At 41.0% G+C, this 16,814-nt stretch overlaps 1 protein-coding gene across 10 annotated transcripts in view; it reads right to left on the bottom strand.

Moving 5' to 3' along the window:
- ERC1 (ELKS/RAB6-interacting/CAST family member 1) overlaps window positions 1-16,814 on the bottom strand; it is a 423,805-nt gene that overhangs the window by 48,325 nt on the left and 358,666 nt on the right. For 7 of the 10 annotated variants that reach the window (XR_009505264.1, XR_009505265.1, XM_059935032.1 and 4 more), the window contains one exon: window positions 15,054-15,152. Coding sequence is in view for 8 of the 10 variants with exons in the window: in XM_059935032.1 (XP_059791015.1) it covers window positions 15,054-15,152 (99 nt within the window). In the remaining 2 variants the exon portion in view is untranslated. Of the gene's footprint in view, window positions 1-13,527; window positions 13,594-15,053; window positions 15,153-16,814 lie in introns of those variants that run through there. The other 3 variants (XM_059935038.1, XM_059935037.1, XM_059935036.1) reach the window with 1 other exon arrangement.

A 16,814-nucleotide genomic window follows, 5' to 3' on the forward strand; every position in this document is an offset into this window, starting at 1 on the left:
GGAATGTGGTCTGACTGGGAGAGCGCGCACACACACACGGAATGTGGTCTGACTGGGAGGGCGCGCGCACACACACGGAATGTGGTCTGACTGGGAGGGCGCGTGCACACACACACGGAATGTGGTCTGACTGGGAGGGCGCGCACACACACACGGAATGTGGTCTGACTGGGAGGGCGCGCGCACACACACGGAATGTGGTCTGACTGGGAGGGCGCGTGCGCACACACACGGAATGTGGTCTGACTGGGAGGGCGCGTGCACACACACACGGAATGTGGTCTGACTGGGAGGGCGCGCGCGCACACACGGAATGGTCTGACTGGGAGGGCGCGCGCACACACACACACACACACACGGAATGGTCTGACTGGGAGGGCGCGCGCACACACACACGGAATGTGGTCTGACTGGGAGGGCGCGCGCGCACACACGGAATGGTCTGACTGGGAGGGCGCGCGCACACACACACACACACACGGAATGGTCTGACTGGGAGGGCGCGCGCGCACAGACACGGAATGTGGTCTGACTGGGAGGGCGCGCGCACACACACACGGAATGTGGTCTGACTGGGAGGGCGCGCGCACACACACGGAATGTGGTCTGACTGGGAGGGCGCGCGCGCACAGACACGGAATGTGGTCTGACTGGGAGGGCGCGCGCACACACACACGGAATGGTCTGACTGGGAGGGCCCAGGCTCCTCTGAACTGGAACTCCTGCATCGTAGCATCTCTTGCATCAACGACGACTTGTATGTTCCAGGGAAGCATGGTTGTTTTCCCAGCTGCTTCTCTTACCTATGATTAGGTTAGTTGCTTCCCTCATGGAAAATTTTTAATTAGCCATGGAATTCACTGAGGTGGTCCTCAGCATCTCATGATCTTAACTAGGAATTTTATCTACTTGAACACTTCTCTGGCAAGAGCAGCTGTGGCATCTCACACCTTACAGCACCACATGTTAAGCAGACACAGGGGTGTCACTCTTTAGTGCCAGGGAAGGCAATGTGACTGGCTGTGGCCAGGGCAACGGCCACGGCCATTAACACGACCATTCAAACACCGCAGCCATATGCATGCAGGCCCTTGGCTGGTGATTATGTTAATTACTGGGCATCTAGTTTCAGAAACTGTGGTGAAAAAAGGCTTTTTTACCCAGAGGCTACCCTTGCCAGAGACAGATTTGTATCACTCATGTTGTGTGCTACAATATCTTTGCACTGCGTTGATGACTCTGTGAAACACTGCAAAGCCACAAAGCAGTTAACAGCATGGGCTCTGGAGACAGACTGGCTTACCTCTGGGGCCTGCAACCTTCTAGCTATGAGACCTGGGACAAATTACTCTGAGGATAGTATACTTTATGAGACTGTAATAATCCACGTGTCCATCACATGGTAAGCTTCTTCAATAATTATTCACCATTATTATTTCCAAGAACCTGTTTTACCATCTGTAAAATGGGAATGACAATTCTCATCCGTGTGAGGATTTGAGCACATGTAAAATGCAAGGTACTCTTGATAACTCCAGCTGACATTCTGACCCTGAGGACACCTTAACCCTATCATTTGCACTGAGCCCCACCAATGACCAGATGGCTACAAAATGGCCCATGAAGAGATGAGAAGCACAAAGAAGAACTGGAAAAGCGACATAATAGACCAGAGGTCGGTAAATAAATGACAGTCCATGGACCAAATCCAGCATCACTGCCTGCTTTTGTACAGTCCATCACTAAGAATGGTTTTTCAAATGGTTGGAAAAAAAATCAAAAGGGTACTTGGTGACATGTGGAGATTATCTGAAAATCAAATTTCAGAGCCCATGAATAAAGTTACATTAATCATAGTCATATTAACCTTCACTCATTTACATATTGTCTGAGGCTGCTTTCCCACTGCAAGAGCAGAGGTGAATAGTTTTGACAAAGAGTAAAGTTCACAAAGTATAAAACATTTACTATCTGGACCTTTATAAAAAGGTTTGCCAATCTCTACAGTAGACCTATTCCAGATAACAGGGTAACTATAATATTAGGGAGGAAATGCTTATAATTTTCTTACAGATTACTTAAGAAATAAATAATAATTACTGTTCAAAAATTCAATTCACAATGAATAGTACTTGTATTAATAGTAATATCAACACAAAACAAAACATTGGCTAAATAGAAAACTGGATTTGGCAATGGGCATAAAAAGAAAATTCACAGTTGCAGAAAGTTCTAATTAGTAAAATTTGACCTGGACAAAATTCCTGATTGATAAATAAAGTCATTATAAAGTTTAAATATGGAAAAGAATTGATACTAAAATGATTCAGTAAAATAAGAATATGGAAAAAGATGGACATTTTCAACCGCATGCATGGAAAACTGATAAAGAAACTGCATTAACTTAGTTTCAGCTCCAGCAAATATTCAGTGAAAATCCCTTGACATTGGTATAACCTGATTGATTTAGATGTTTGTGAACAGATTAAATGTTTCTATTGAGTCAAACATTCTCAAGGTTAAACAAGGATAAAACACTAAGTTCTGAGCACAGAGAAGGTTATTTTAGCGATCATCGAGGTCATCGACACCTGCCTCCTTGCCCCACTTTCTAAACGAAAAATTCAATGCCCGGGGAGGTGACCCGGGCCGTGAATGTGCCTGGACCGAAGTCACTCGGCGTCCAAGCGCCACAGCCACCGTGGAACACGTGGGCTTGTGCAGGGCTGTTTATGTGAACAGCGCCTGTAGGCAAGTTACCTTTCTGAACCACAGTGGGGCTTTCGGGCTGTGTTCTCTGTCTGGGACGTTTCTGAGAACTAAGCTTCCCGGTGATGAGCACACGGGCGATCCTCCATCCCTTCCACCGCTGGGCGATCCTCCATCCCTTCCACCGCCGCGGCATCCAGGCCGCATGGCCTCCTCCAGGACAGAGCCAGAAGCTCTGACATCCCTCCTGGCCACCCTCCACAGGTCGCCACGGCACACAAAGGTCATCGTGATCCACCCGCGCTGGCGGCACCAGCCATGTGGCTTGTCACCCTGCCCCAACACCTGTGGAGGTTGGCACTAAGTCCACACGTGCTTTGACATGCCTCCCCTCAAAAAGTAAAGCCTAAGACGCTCTGGCCCATTCAGCGCAGATGGTCTCAGTGCCTTGCGCTGAAGGAACAGAACACAGTAGAGGTGGTGGTGTGTGACTTCCGATAATGGGTCATAAAAGTCACTGTGGCTTCCTCCTTGCTCCCTTCTCTTGAATCACTCATTTTGGGTCCGGATGGTGAGGAACTGAAGGTTCCTGCCGGTATGAGCTGTGGGTGAGCATCCTGGAACGGATGCTCCGTCCCCACCAAGCTCTGGACAACTACAGACCCAGCTGACATCCTGACTGCAACCCCAGAGACACTCATGCAAGAGCTACCCAGCCAAGCTGCTTCCGAATTCATGACCTGCAGAAACCACTGACCTAACAGGGGTGTATTGCTTTCAATGCTGCCAAGTTTTGGGGTAATGCGTTATGCAGCAATAGAGAATTAATTCACACCCTAAGCAGTAACCACAGGAAGCTACTGAGAGTTCAACAGATTTACAGTGTATCTGCTTGGCAATCGCCTGCTGCTCCTTCAAGATGCGGCACAAGTGTCACCTCCTCTGTGAGCCCTTGAGTCTCTGGTGCAGACCTGGGTTTTCCTACGGCACCTCGTATAATTTTTTCTGTTGGAGAAAATCTGTCCTTTAGTATTTGTTTTTATAGTCTTGAAACATGTATTTCAACCCATGTACCTAGTGCAGTGTAGGTACATAGGAGACTCCCAATAAATATTTTTGAGTTAATTTTCTCATTTCAGTCAGTTTTAAACCAAACAATAAAAACTTCAAACCGCACTTACGGACTTATTCTGTATGACCTCAGGACCCAGGTGTCAGTAATAGACTGTGGAGAATGTGCATTTTAGTTTGTAAAAATATGAAGTCAGGGATAAACACTCTGGTTCAATTCTGGAGGATGTAACAGTGTGAATACTAGATTTCAAATAGTGACCCACCAACAAAATGACTATGAGAATTTAAACATTTAAGATTTTTTCATTTAATACCCAAAATACCAAAAGAAAAATCTGAGTATCTTATTTTATATTCACATGAAAAGGAACCCAGACAGTGTAACAGCTTTTGGGGTTTGCCAAACCCCTCCTCATGCAGAAAGTGTGTGGTTCTAGTCTTGAAGAAGAGAGAGAGGTATATGTTCAGTGTTGACTATCTTTCAATGAAAAGAAATGAAGTCTTGCTAACAAGTGGTTTGCCTTAAAACCTGAATTTTCACCGCAAAGAACTAGCCATCTGTTTTGAATATTTTAAAGACTAAGCCTCTATTTGTGCTCAGCTTTGATCTCCTAGGATAATAGGAAGACAGTGATACAGTCCAGCTACACCTCAATCAAGTGTGCTCACTTAATTTATCCCAGAAATGCTGACTGACAGATCCAGCTGGAAACTTTAGTCTCGTCATCCCAGGATCAGGAAGAAGGAGGCAGACACATCAAGGGAGAATAGCTTTTTTGTTTTGGTTGATGATGCATTTTTGTGTCCAAGAAAATATTCCTTTAACCCAAAACAGATAGTAACCCTAAAGACAGAGAGAATGTAGAGAAAATAACAAATTAGGGAGAAGCTGAGGACAAGTTAATGAAAGAAATACTGTAGAACCCTATTGTAACAAGACTGTTGTTAAATAGTTCAGATAAAATGTGAGTCAAATCATATCCTCCAAAACATAACTCTATAAAATAAAAATGTGATATAATACGCAAGTGTTAGGCCTATCTTCCAAAACTGGTATTAAAAGGGGTCCCACCACATGTTACCTGAGAGGTGGCTGATAAACCTGACCATGTATTCTAGAAGGTGGACTGGGAAACCAGCAGTCCACGTCATAACCATGTCAGACCACAGGGTAACCCGTTAGGGTACAGAGCAAATTAAAAGATTACAATATCTACTACAAATGCATAAAACTTTAAATAAAATACATGCAACTTTTCTTTAGGGTAAAAGCTCACCAGTTTTTTATTTCAAAAACTATTTATTGAGCTCCGTAGGGTCCCCCCATTTTCAGAGGACTGTGAAAAACAATTAGGACGTGAAGAATTTTATTTTGCATGAAGTACAAGGATATTTTTATTGTCCAGGAAGAACGTCTGAGTCACGAGTGATACCACAAACAGGAGGAAGACGGCACTTCCTTATTAGTCAAATGCTGGTAATTGTTAAGGTAAGAACCCATGCATCTGAGAGCTTATGTTCCAGAGATGTTTAAAACACTGCAATTTTCAGTCTAAGAAATACATCAAGTGAGTCACAGGACAATTTCACCTTAAATCATTCAGCAGAAACTACAAAAATGTAGGATGTACCTGTGGAACACTGTAAACTCTGTCTTAAAAATACATTGAGAGAAAGGTCTCTCCCCCAGATTACTCACAACTCACTCACGTGGCCTAAGAAGAGGTCCCTGCCTCACTGAGCTCATGTGATCACCAAGCCTGTCAAGAATCACTTACAGCCACCGCGCAGGGGTGGTGCTCCTGCTTCTTTCCACGGCCTGAAAATAACCCTCAGGTCAGAAAACTTCAGAAGAAAGTGTCACCTGCCGCCAAGGGTGGCAGGGTGCTTCTTAAAGGTGATTAGGTCTGACAACGTCTGTGGCTGACCTCCCGCACAGATACCTGGGAGAGGTGTCTACACTGTTGCTCAGGCAGTACTGGTGACATCATTGACGATTCAGTAAAGAAGACATTTCTTTTGCTGCAGGAAAAATTAATTACTAGGATTGTGGGTTACTTGTGCAATGGGAGGAATGTTACTATATTAGGAGAGAGGAGAAATCTATAAAGTGAAGAGGAGCACCAAAGGATCTTGTGAATATTTGAGGATTTTTACCACAATCACTATCAATGTCACACAGTCCTTTACTGAGCACTTCCTGTGTGCCAGGCAGAGGGCTAAGTGCACTGAACACATTATTACATGTAATCCTTCCAAGAACCTTCACTATAGGTTTTATTACTGCCATTTAACAAATGAGGAACCTGATGCTTAGAGAACAGGTTGAGTGACTTGTGGGAAATTACACAGCTACCGAGCTGGACTCAAATCAGATCTGGAGCCAAAGCATGCTATTACCACCAAACTAAACTGCCATAAAGTAATATAACTGCCGTACAGGGGACACAGCAGAAAACATGCTTTGTCAGTTTCACAGGTAGGACGTGATAGGAGAAAATAAAAGAGACAGGATAAATAAAATCAGAAACTAAAGAGGAGACATTACAACTGATACCAGACAAATACAAAGAATCATGAGGCTACTACGAACAGCTATATGCCAATCCCAACAATTTGGACAGCCTAGAAGGACTGGATTAATTCCTAGAAACACACAACGTACCAAGACTGAATCATGAAGAAATAGAAAATTTGAACAGACCAATAACAAGTAAGGGAACCGAATCAGTAATTAAAAACCTCCCAAGAAAGAAAAGCTGAGGACCAGCTGGTTTCATTAGTGAATTCTACCAAACATTTAAAGAATTAACACCAATCTTTTAAAAAACTCTTCCAAAAAAATATAAGAGGAGAGAACTCTTCCAAATTCATTTTACAATGCCAGCATTACCTGATACCAAAACCAGAAAAAGATGCCACAAGAAAAGAAAATTACATGCCAATATCTCTGATGAACATAGATGGAAAAATTCTCAACAAAATATTAGCAAACCAAATTCAACAGTACATTAAAAGGATCATATACCATGATCAAGTGGGGTTTATTCCAGGGATGCAAGGATGGTTCAACACCTGCAAATCAATCAATGTGACATACCACATTAACAAAATGAAGGACAAAAATCACATAATCATCTCAATAGGTGCAGAAAAAGCATCTGACAAAATTTAACATCCACTTATTAAAAAAAAAAATCTCAACAAAGCAGAAACAGAGGGAACATTCCTCAACATAGAAAAGGCCATATAATGACAAGTCCACAGCTAACATAATACTCAATGGTGAAAAGCTGAGAGCTTTTCCTCTAAGATCAGGAGCAAGACAAAAGATGCCCACTCTCACCACTCTTATTCAACATGGTATTGGGAGTCCTAGCCAGAGCAGTTAGACAAGAAAAAGAAATAAAAGGCATCCAAATAGAAATGGAAGAAGTAAAACTATCACTGTTTGCAGATGACATGATATTATATGCAGAAAACCATAAAGACTCTGTCAAAAAACTGTTAGAACTTATAAAAGAATTCAGTAATATTGCAGGATACAAAATTAATACACAAAATCAGTTGCATTTCTATACACTAATAACACACTATCAAAAAGAGAAAGTAAGAAAACAATCTCATTTACAATTGTATCAGGAAGAATAAAATACCTAGGAATAAATGTAACCAAGGAGGTAAAAGACCTGTTCCTTGAAAACTGTAAGACACTGACAAAAGAAATTGAAGAAGACACAAATAAATGGATAGTTTGTGCTCATGGATTTAAGGAATTAATACTGTTAAAATGTTCATACTACCCAAAGCAATATACAGATTCAGTGCAATCCCTATCAAAATTCCAAAGGCATTTTTCACAGAAATAAAACAAAGAATCCTAAAATTTGTATGAAACCATAAAAGACCCCCAAATAGCCAAAGAAATCTTGAGAAAGAAGAACAAAGCTGGACGCATTATGCGCCCTGATTTCAAATATATTTCAAAGCTATAGTAATTAAAACAGTATGGTACTGGCATAAAAGGAGACATATAGATCAATGGAACAGAATAGAGAGCCCAGAAATAAACCCATGGATATACTGGTCAATTAATTTATGACAAAGGAGCCAAGAATATACAATGGGGAAAGGACAGTCTCTTCAATAAATGGTACTGGAAAACTGGACAGTTACATGCAAAAGAATAAAACTGGACCAAAATCTTACACCATACACAAAAATTAACTCAAAAAGGATGAAAGCCTTGACTGTGAGACCTGAAACCATAAAACTCCTCTAAGAAAACATAGGTGGTAAGCTCCTTGACATAGATCTTGGGGATGAATTTTTGAATCTGACACCAAAAGCACAAGCAACAAAAGCAAAAATAAACTAGTGGGACTACATCAAACTAAAAAGCTTCTTCACAGCAAAGGAAACCATCAACAAAATGAAGACAACCTAGTGAATGGGAGAAAATATTTGCAAATCATATATCTGATAAGGGGCTAATATCCAAAATTTATAAAGAAGTCATACAACTCAATAGCAAAAAATTCAACTAAAAGTGGGCAGAAGATCTAAATAGACGTTTTTCTAAAAAGACATACAGATGGCCAACAGGTACGTGAAAAGGCACTCAACATAACTAATCATCAGGGAAACGCAAATCAAAACCACAATGAAATATCACCTCACACTTGTTGGTTACTACCAAAAAGACAAGTGATAAGTGTTGGTGAGGATGTGGAGAAAAGGGAACCCTTATGCACTGTTGGTGGGAACGTAAACTGATGCAGCCACTATGGAAAACAGCATGGAGATTCCTCAAAAAATTCAAAATAGAACTACCATATGATCCTGCAATTCCACTTCTGAGTATATATCCAAAGGAAATAAAATCACTATCTTGAAAAGATATCTGCACGCCTGTGTTCCTTGCAGTGTTATTTATAACAGCGAAGACACACAGACAACCTAACTGTCCACTGATGGATACAGAAAAATGTGGTGTATATACAGTTACCCTTGAACCATGCAGGGGTTAGGGGCACTGACCCTCTGAAGAGTCAAAAATCTGTGTGTAACTTGTAGTTGGCCTTTTGTTCTGTGGTGCCTCTGTATCCATTGTTCCATAACTGCAGATTCAACCAACTCTTGATTGTGTAGTACTATACTATTTACTATTGCAAAAAAAAAAATCTATGTATAAGTGGACCTGTGCAGTTCAAACCTGTGTTGTTCAAGGGCCAACTGTACACACACACACACACAGTAGTATTATTCAGCCAATAAAAAAGAAGAAAATCCTACCATTTGTGACAACATGGATGGACCTTGAGGGTATTATGCTTAGTGAAATAAGTCAGACAAAGAAAAAGACAAATACTGTACAATCTCACTTACATGAGGAACCTAGAAAAACCAAACTCATAGATACAGGGAACAGATTTGGCAGTTGCCTGTGGTGGGGTTTGGGGGTGGGTAAAACGGTTGAGGGAGTCAAAAGGTGTAAACTTCCAGTTATATGATAAATATGCCCTGGGGATATAAGGCATGGTGTCTATTGTATATTTGAAAGTTATTAAACGAGTAGACCTTAAAGTTCTCATCACAAGAAAAAAAACTGTAATTATGTGAGGTGATAGATGTTAACTAAACTTACTGTGGTGATCATTTGGCAATATATACATCTACCAAATCATTATGTTGTGCACCTTGGATTAATACAATGCTATTTGTCACTTATATCTCAAGAAAATGGGGGGGGAGGGGGTTGCTATGTAGAGAATGAGCTTTGGTTTAAATTAACGTCAGGAGAATAGTCAAAATGTAGGCAAAGATCATTAAAGTCAGGTGCTTATAAAGCTCCCATTCTTCCATTACCTTTCTACTGAAACCATTCTACACTGTGTGTGCAACCAGATTATTATTTTCTCCTATGATTTAACTTAGAGTACCTCCTCATTGTAGTATTATAAGGTTCTTTTTCTTTTTCTTCCTTCAGTGTTAAATATCACAAGGCTAGGGCCAATGCACAGTTAACCTGGGAGGTTACTAACTTCCTAAAGTAAATACCTTTTTATCCATAGCATCTCATCCTCTATGACAGGGGTCCCCAACCCCCAGGCCACGGACGGCTACTGGTTATGGCCTGTTAGGAATCGCACTGCACAGCAGGAGGGGAGCGGCGGGCAAGCGAGCGAAGCTTCATCTGTATTTACAGCCGCTCCCCATCGCTCGCATTACCGCCTGAGCTCCGCCTCGGGTCAGATCAGTGGCGGCCATTAGATTCTCATAGGAGAGCGAACCCTACTGTGAACTGCGCATGCGAGGGATCTAGGTCGCATGCTCCTTATGAGAATCTAATGCCTGATGACCTGAGGTGGAGCTGAAGTGGTGATGTTAGTACTGGGGAGCGGCTGCAAATCCAGATTATCATTAGCAGAGAGGTCTGACTGCACAGAGACCATAATAAATCAATTGCTTGCAGACTCATATCAAAACCCTATCAGTGAAAAAAAAAAAAAAAAACCCTATCAGTGAGTGGCAAGTGAAAACAAGCTCCCACTGATTCTGCATTATGGTGAGTTGTATAATTATTTCATTATATACCACAATGTAATAATAACAGAAATAACAATAAAGTAGCAATAAATAATAGAAATAATAATAAAGTGCACAATTAATGTAATGTGCTTGAATCATCCCGAAACCATCCCCCCACCCCCCAAACCCCTGGTCCGGGGAAAAACTGTCTTCCACGAAACCATGGGGTGCCATGGGGACCGCTGCTCTACGAGATGTCTAAAATAACAGCATAAAAAAGAAACATATACTTTTATATATAAAGGAAATGATGTTATCTGGCAATTCGCTCTCCAGAAAACACTAGAAAGTCAATATTCAATAAGTATTAATTGAATGCCTGTTATTGCCAGACAAGACAGAGTGACTTTTCGTGTTAGTTTACACTGCTCCTTGTTGACTTAAGACTAATAAAGTAGATTTGAAGACAAAGAATATTCCTGGAAAATAAAGAGGGATATTTCATAATGACAAGGAGGTCAGTTTATCAAGAGTATACAACAATCAAAAATGGGTGTGCAAATAATAACAGAGCTTCAAAATACATGAAGCAAAAATTGAGAATTCAAAGGACAAATAGAATAATTCCAATTATACCTGGAGATTTTAATACTCCTCTCTCAGCATTTAATAGACTGCCCCCCACCCCCCCGGCAATTTTTAGTAAAGTCATAGAAGATATGAATAACCCTGTCAGCCACCTAGACCTATCAATATTTATAGAACACCATATGCAATAATTAAAGAATATCATTCTTTTCAAGAGCACATGGTAAGTTCACCAAGATGATCATTTACTGGGCCATAAAGCATAAGTCTGAGAAATGATTACATCTAGTAAGGCTCATACTTTGCTGGTACACATGGTGTTTTTAAAAATTTTTACACACAAAACATTATTTATGTTCTTAAGTTTGATAAGGCAAATCATCAACTTCAAAAGCTTGAAATTTTGTTAAGAAAATCTGTTCTCTGGAGAATTAGCAAGTAAAGTGGATAGCAAGTCAAGACTTGGGCAATGTTTTAGGGATCACTCATGCATTTCTTTAGGTAAAACCTTTATAATATAATTATATTCACAGCATATTTTAGAAAATTTGAAATACTCTACCATAGAAACTCAAGCTGTGGCCAGCTAATTGCAACTGCACTTTGTTAAACCAATGACTGTTAATATTTTAGTGCAGTAAGATCAATAGTGCAATAATTTTAAAAAAAATCGGTAGCATTTGAACACTTGTTAGGAGTTAGATTCTATTGTGGGAGAAGAGAAAGGAGAACGGAGACTCAGGAACAAGGTCATGTGAAGGTGGCTCATTTCTCAGTCTCCTGGTGAGGTTACCTATGGGCCGTGTTTCCTACGACACCAACGGGGCTGGGCTTCCTGCTAAGGCCTGCACAGAAGCTCCTGTGTTCTGCCAGAACAGACAAGGCAGCTTCACTTTGGGGGAGGAGCCTGCTGAACTACATTCAACTCCCGCGTGGCCCCCACAGGCTCCACGATGACCAACTCCACCCACCCCCCGTAGGGTGTAGTGTAGATAAAGAGAATTCGCACACAGACTTTCTCAGCTTCAGCTTTGTCTGGCGTGCAGGGTTCAAAGAGCTTTTTTTTAAAATTGGAGTATAATTGCTTTACAACGTTGCGTTAGTTTCTGCTGCACAACGAAGTGAATCAGCTATAGGTATACATATATCCCCTCCCCCTTGGACCTCCCTCCCACGCCCCCCATCCCACCCGTCTAGGTCACCACTGAGCACCAAGCTGAGCTCCCCGTGCTATACAGCAGGTGCCCACTAGCTATCTGTTTTACACACGGTAGTGTATTTACGTCAATCCTAATCTCCCAATTCAACCCACACCCCCTTCCCCACCCACTGTGTCCACACGCCCGTCCTCTACTTCTGTGCAGACGGACCTAGAGTCTGTCATACAGAGTGAAGTAAGTCAGAAAGAGAAAAACAAATACTGTATATTAATGCACGCATGTGGAGTCTAGAAAAACGGTGCGGATGAACCTCTTTGCAGGGCAGGAATAGAGACTCAAAGAGCTTTGTGGTTGGCATCACGCATTTCAGCTTCTTTCACAGCCTCAGGATAAAGCCACGTGGAAAGTTTCCCGTCTTCACGGTGCCCGCCTCTTTCCACAACTTACCTCGTTGTTCTCCTCGGCTGTGTTTGCAGCGAGAGGTCTACATGACCCTCATCATTTTAAGGAGGGTAACACCAAGACCCAGACTTTTCAGGAAGAACCAGCTCCAGCAGAGCGAGATCGCCAAAGGGCACGGGCAGTGAGTCCAGGGGTGCAAGGCCACCAATACGTGTGAACTTACTCATCATAATTATTATTTTTTCTAAGGAAAGGATTTCCTCAGTCAAACCTCCAGGGCATCGGATCAAAGAGAGATACTGACACAGCTGGACTATATTTTCTAGCCAGTTGGCCTGGAGAGGAGAATCTAGACAGTGTCCTGGCAACAGTTTAACACAGCAGCAATCCATAAAAGAGGGAAAAAGAACTCTGTAGACCGACTTCTTAAAAAGTCTTCTTTTGCTTCTTTATTCCTCTTTATTTATAAGGACAGTTTGGGGTAATACCCAGGCTCTAGGGGTTGCCCAGGGTAGGCACTTGGGAAGAATGACTGACCCCGAGGATGCAGAACGTTCTTCTATAAACAGAAACTCAAGGTTTTAGTCCACAGCACAGGTTTTTTTTTGTTTTTTTAAGACTATATACTTTAACTTATCATAAACAGTATATCCCAAACCTACTGGCAGAGTATCTGATCAATCTTCTATTTCCGGTTTGATGTAAGTCACTATAAACCTTACCAGGACACTGTAAAGTCATGCTAGACAGGGTAGTTTATAAATAAAATAACAACAGGAGAAATTTATCAATAGGTACATGCCCTGGAAGTTCTCCCAAAAATGCATGAAAGAAATTATAAAAGTGACTATTAACACACAACAAGAAAAAAAGCCCCAAACCCCAAAGCCCACTATGTCAGAAGCATAGCAATACACACAGGAATCAGGTGAAATGAGAAGGCAGAGAGCACACCAAGGATTTAGTGAATTACAGAGAAACAAGACGTGAGATGATCGTGTGAAAAAAAGTGACGGCAAACAAACAGAACGCATGTCTGTAGTTAAGGAGAGCCGTTTCTCACCGTGCTGAACAAATGGCTGCCCTAGGAGCACGTGGACGGCTATGCCCATATGCCCTCCTCCTCGTCCTACGGGACGGCAGAGACCCCAGAGCAGCGTGGGAACGAAAAGAGCTGGTTAGTATTCAAAACAGAGACACAAGCACACTGTAGCAGCAGCAAACGGTCTCTAATCTCCTGACCCTTCTTACATCAGGCTCTGACTCGTAATTAGCTTGTCACTGTACTTCCAGCCTTCCGACCTCTCCGAGACGCTCTCTCTAGCCACTGCTGGATCTGGGCAACATTATCAAGTGGGAGGCTTTTCTTTATTTTTTGCCTTTTCCTCAACCTTTCCCCATTCCTGTTTGCCTCCCACTACTGCGAGGTACCCAATTCCTTGCGTGTATCAGCGAAACCTGTTTCAAGGAAAGGATCTAATACTCATCTTATATACACTGGCATAAACTTAATTCCAGGTATCAAGAAGCAGGCAGAACAAGCAAAATGATGTCTTGGCAGGGACAGACTGCTGACATCAAGGCAGACAGTTCTCCATTCTGCCTGTGTCAAAGATTGTACTGTTTTCCCTCTAAAATATAAGGCCTGCCTCAACTGGCTAAGAAAATGTCATCAAACCATGACTGTACCTTCTGAATCTTAGAAAAAAATTGCATTTTCCATATTATTGCTGCTTTCACCTGCAATATTTCTTCTTCTTCTCCTAAGACAAAGCTATGCTATCATTTGGAGGAGATGCTCAGTGGGGGAGCTTTCCTTGACTCTTTAGTCATATGGATGTAATTACTTAACTATTATTTTTCTCCCTCAGCTGTATATTTTAAGATTGAGTGTGATGGAGATGTTGAAATCTGACTTTTGGCAATGGGATATGAGGTAATCTGTTCACTACTCTCCCCCATCCATCATATTCAAGATCTTGGGAGAGTTTCCTTCTTCCAAAAAAACTGGCATTGAATATGGTTCCCCTTCAGGCTGACTCATCACTGCCTCTTTTGCACTGATGAGAAGTTGAAGGCAACAATTTAAGAATGACATAGATGGAGGGATCCACCAAGGAAATGGGAGCGAAGAAACTAAGCTTCAATCTTCACACCTACTAGGTGATGAGCAGAGATTTTAAAATTTGCAATTAAATAATATTCAATAGTTACCGTTACACTGCACTGTGCGTGCCTCACTGAGCTTACAGGGAAAGTTTTGTTTTTCTACTGAGGCACTGTCTCTTAAATAAGAAAAGCAGGACAGTTACAAATTAGTGAGTATCTCTGAGAAGACTGAATTTTTTTCTCATCTCAAGGATTCTTCAGTGTCCTCAAATCTGCTGAGTATCTCCTCTTAAAATATTCAGAATCAGGTACCACCTTCCTCTACAGAAACTGACTGTGTTAAAAAAAAAAAAAAGAGTTTTCAGAAACTGATTATTTTTATTTTTCTAACTTGTACCCCAGAATCTGTAATGTGCTAGTACAAAAGACATCAAAATAAAAGCATACTGGTTTTCACAAGACAATCAAAAGCAGTCTTACCTGGTCTGGGGAGGGTTTATGATTGGTTTGACTGGAATGGGAGGATCTGAAGTGGTCATCCTCATAATTGTCGGCCATGAGCTTCATTCGATTTTGTGTCTAAGAGGAAATGATGCATAAGGTTAAATTTAGGTAAAATTTCTGTGACACACTGCAAAGTACCAAGGCCTCAAGAATGTCCTAAGAAAGGATAAAACAAATCCTGCCTGAAATAAAATAAATTAAACATAGGATTTCTGAGGATATTGGGGGAAGAAAGTTTAGACACTGCTATGGACTGAACTGGGTCCCCTCAAAATTCATGATGAGGCCCTAACCCCCAAGGCGACTGTGTCTGCAGACAGCCTTTAGGAGATAAGTTAGGGTTCAGTGGGGTCATAAGGTGGGGCCCTAATCTGATGGGACTGTGGCCCTGTAAGAAGAGGAAGGGGGAGATGAGTCCCCCTGCCGCATGGGGACACAGTGAGGAGGAGGCCTCCGTGAGCCAGGAAGAGGGCTCTCACAGGAACCAAGGCAGCTGGCACCTTGATCTTGGACTTCCCAGCCTCCAGAATGGTGAGAAAATAAATTTGCTGTTTAAGTCACTCAGTCTATGGTATTTTGTTATGGCAGCCCAAGCAGGCTAAGACAAGCACCTAAATTTCCACAGGAATTTTGGAGGGAGGAGTAATCTCCCTAAATTAAGCACTTTATTGCAGTGCTTGTTTTTATTTTTTAAAATAAAAACTGGATTATACTACATATAGGATAGAACTCTGCTAACTCTATTTTTTCACTTCGTGATATCAATATATAGGACCCATCTTTCCAGGTTACCATAAAATTACTCACCCTTTTTAACAACTATTCCATTTGAGGGAGATGTTATATAACATACAGACCATAAATATTGGGGGAAAAGTTATCATTATCTGTAAATGAAATGATTATATACCTAGAAAATCCAAGAGAATCAATTGAAAAACGATTACAATTGACAATAAAGTTCAGCAAGGTGATCAGACAGAAGCTATATATTAAAATTCAATAGCTTTTCTTTACGCCACCAATAAACAATTCAGGTTTTGGAAATGAGTTGAAGATTCTGAAATCCTTCTCTTCAACCCTAGACCAGAAGAGGATTATTATCCCACTGCCTCTTCTCCATGTTCACCAAAATGGAGGACTGGATTGGTAATTCTGTGTGCTTGGTTAATTTAAAACCCAGGTGAATGTAATATATATATATATATATATATATATATATATATATATATATATACATACATATACACATATAAAACATTTTAGAGAATTCCCTTTGCAGAGCAAGCAATTCAGAAAATGCACGGTACAAACACTATGCATAAAATCAAACAGCAATATTGTTAAAACCTGAAGTTTTAAAAGCATTAAAAATACATTTGATAATATTATATGATTCAAAAATGTTCACTGTAGATAATCTAAAACACAAAAAGAAAAAAAAAGAAAAATTACCTGTAAATCCCTCTAACCAGTGATAATCATTGTTAATATTTAGGTGCACCTGTTCAGCCTCTTCCCTATGAACATAAAAAGTAGCATGCTTTTCTGATTTATTCTCTATTTCTGCTACGATATGGTATTTTTAAAATTGCTATATCTTATGGTATATTTTGATATCTGGTAGGACATGTTGTCCTTCTCCACCAATTCTGCTTTATCAAAATCTGATTGGGTATCTTTGACACATTTTGTTTTCTAGATGAATCTAAAACATTTTGTCTAGTTCCATAAAAA

Source organism: Balaenoptera ricei, chromosome 10 (assembly GCF_028023285.1).
Source record: "Balaenoptera ricei isolate mBalRic1 chromosome 10, mBalRic1.hap2, whole genome shotgun sequence".
In the NCBI taxonomy this organism is placed as follows: domain Eukaryota; kingdom Metazoa; phylum Chordata; class Mammalia; order Artiodactyla; family Balaenopteridae; genus Balaenoptera; species Balaenoptera ricei.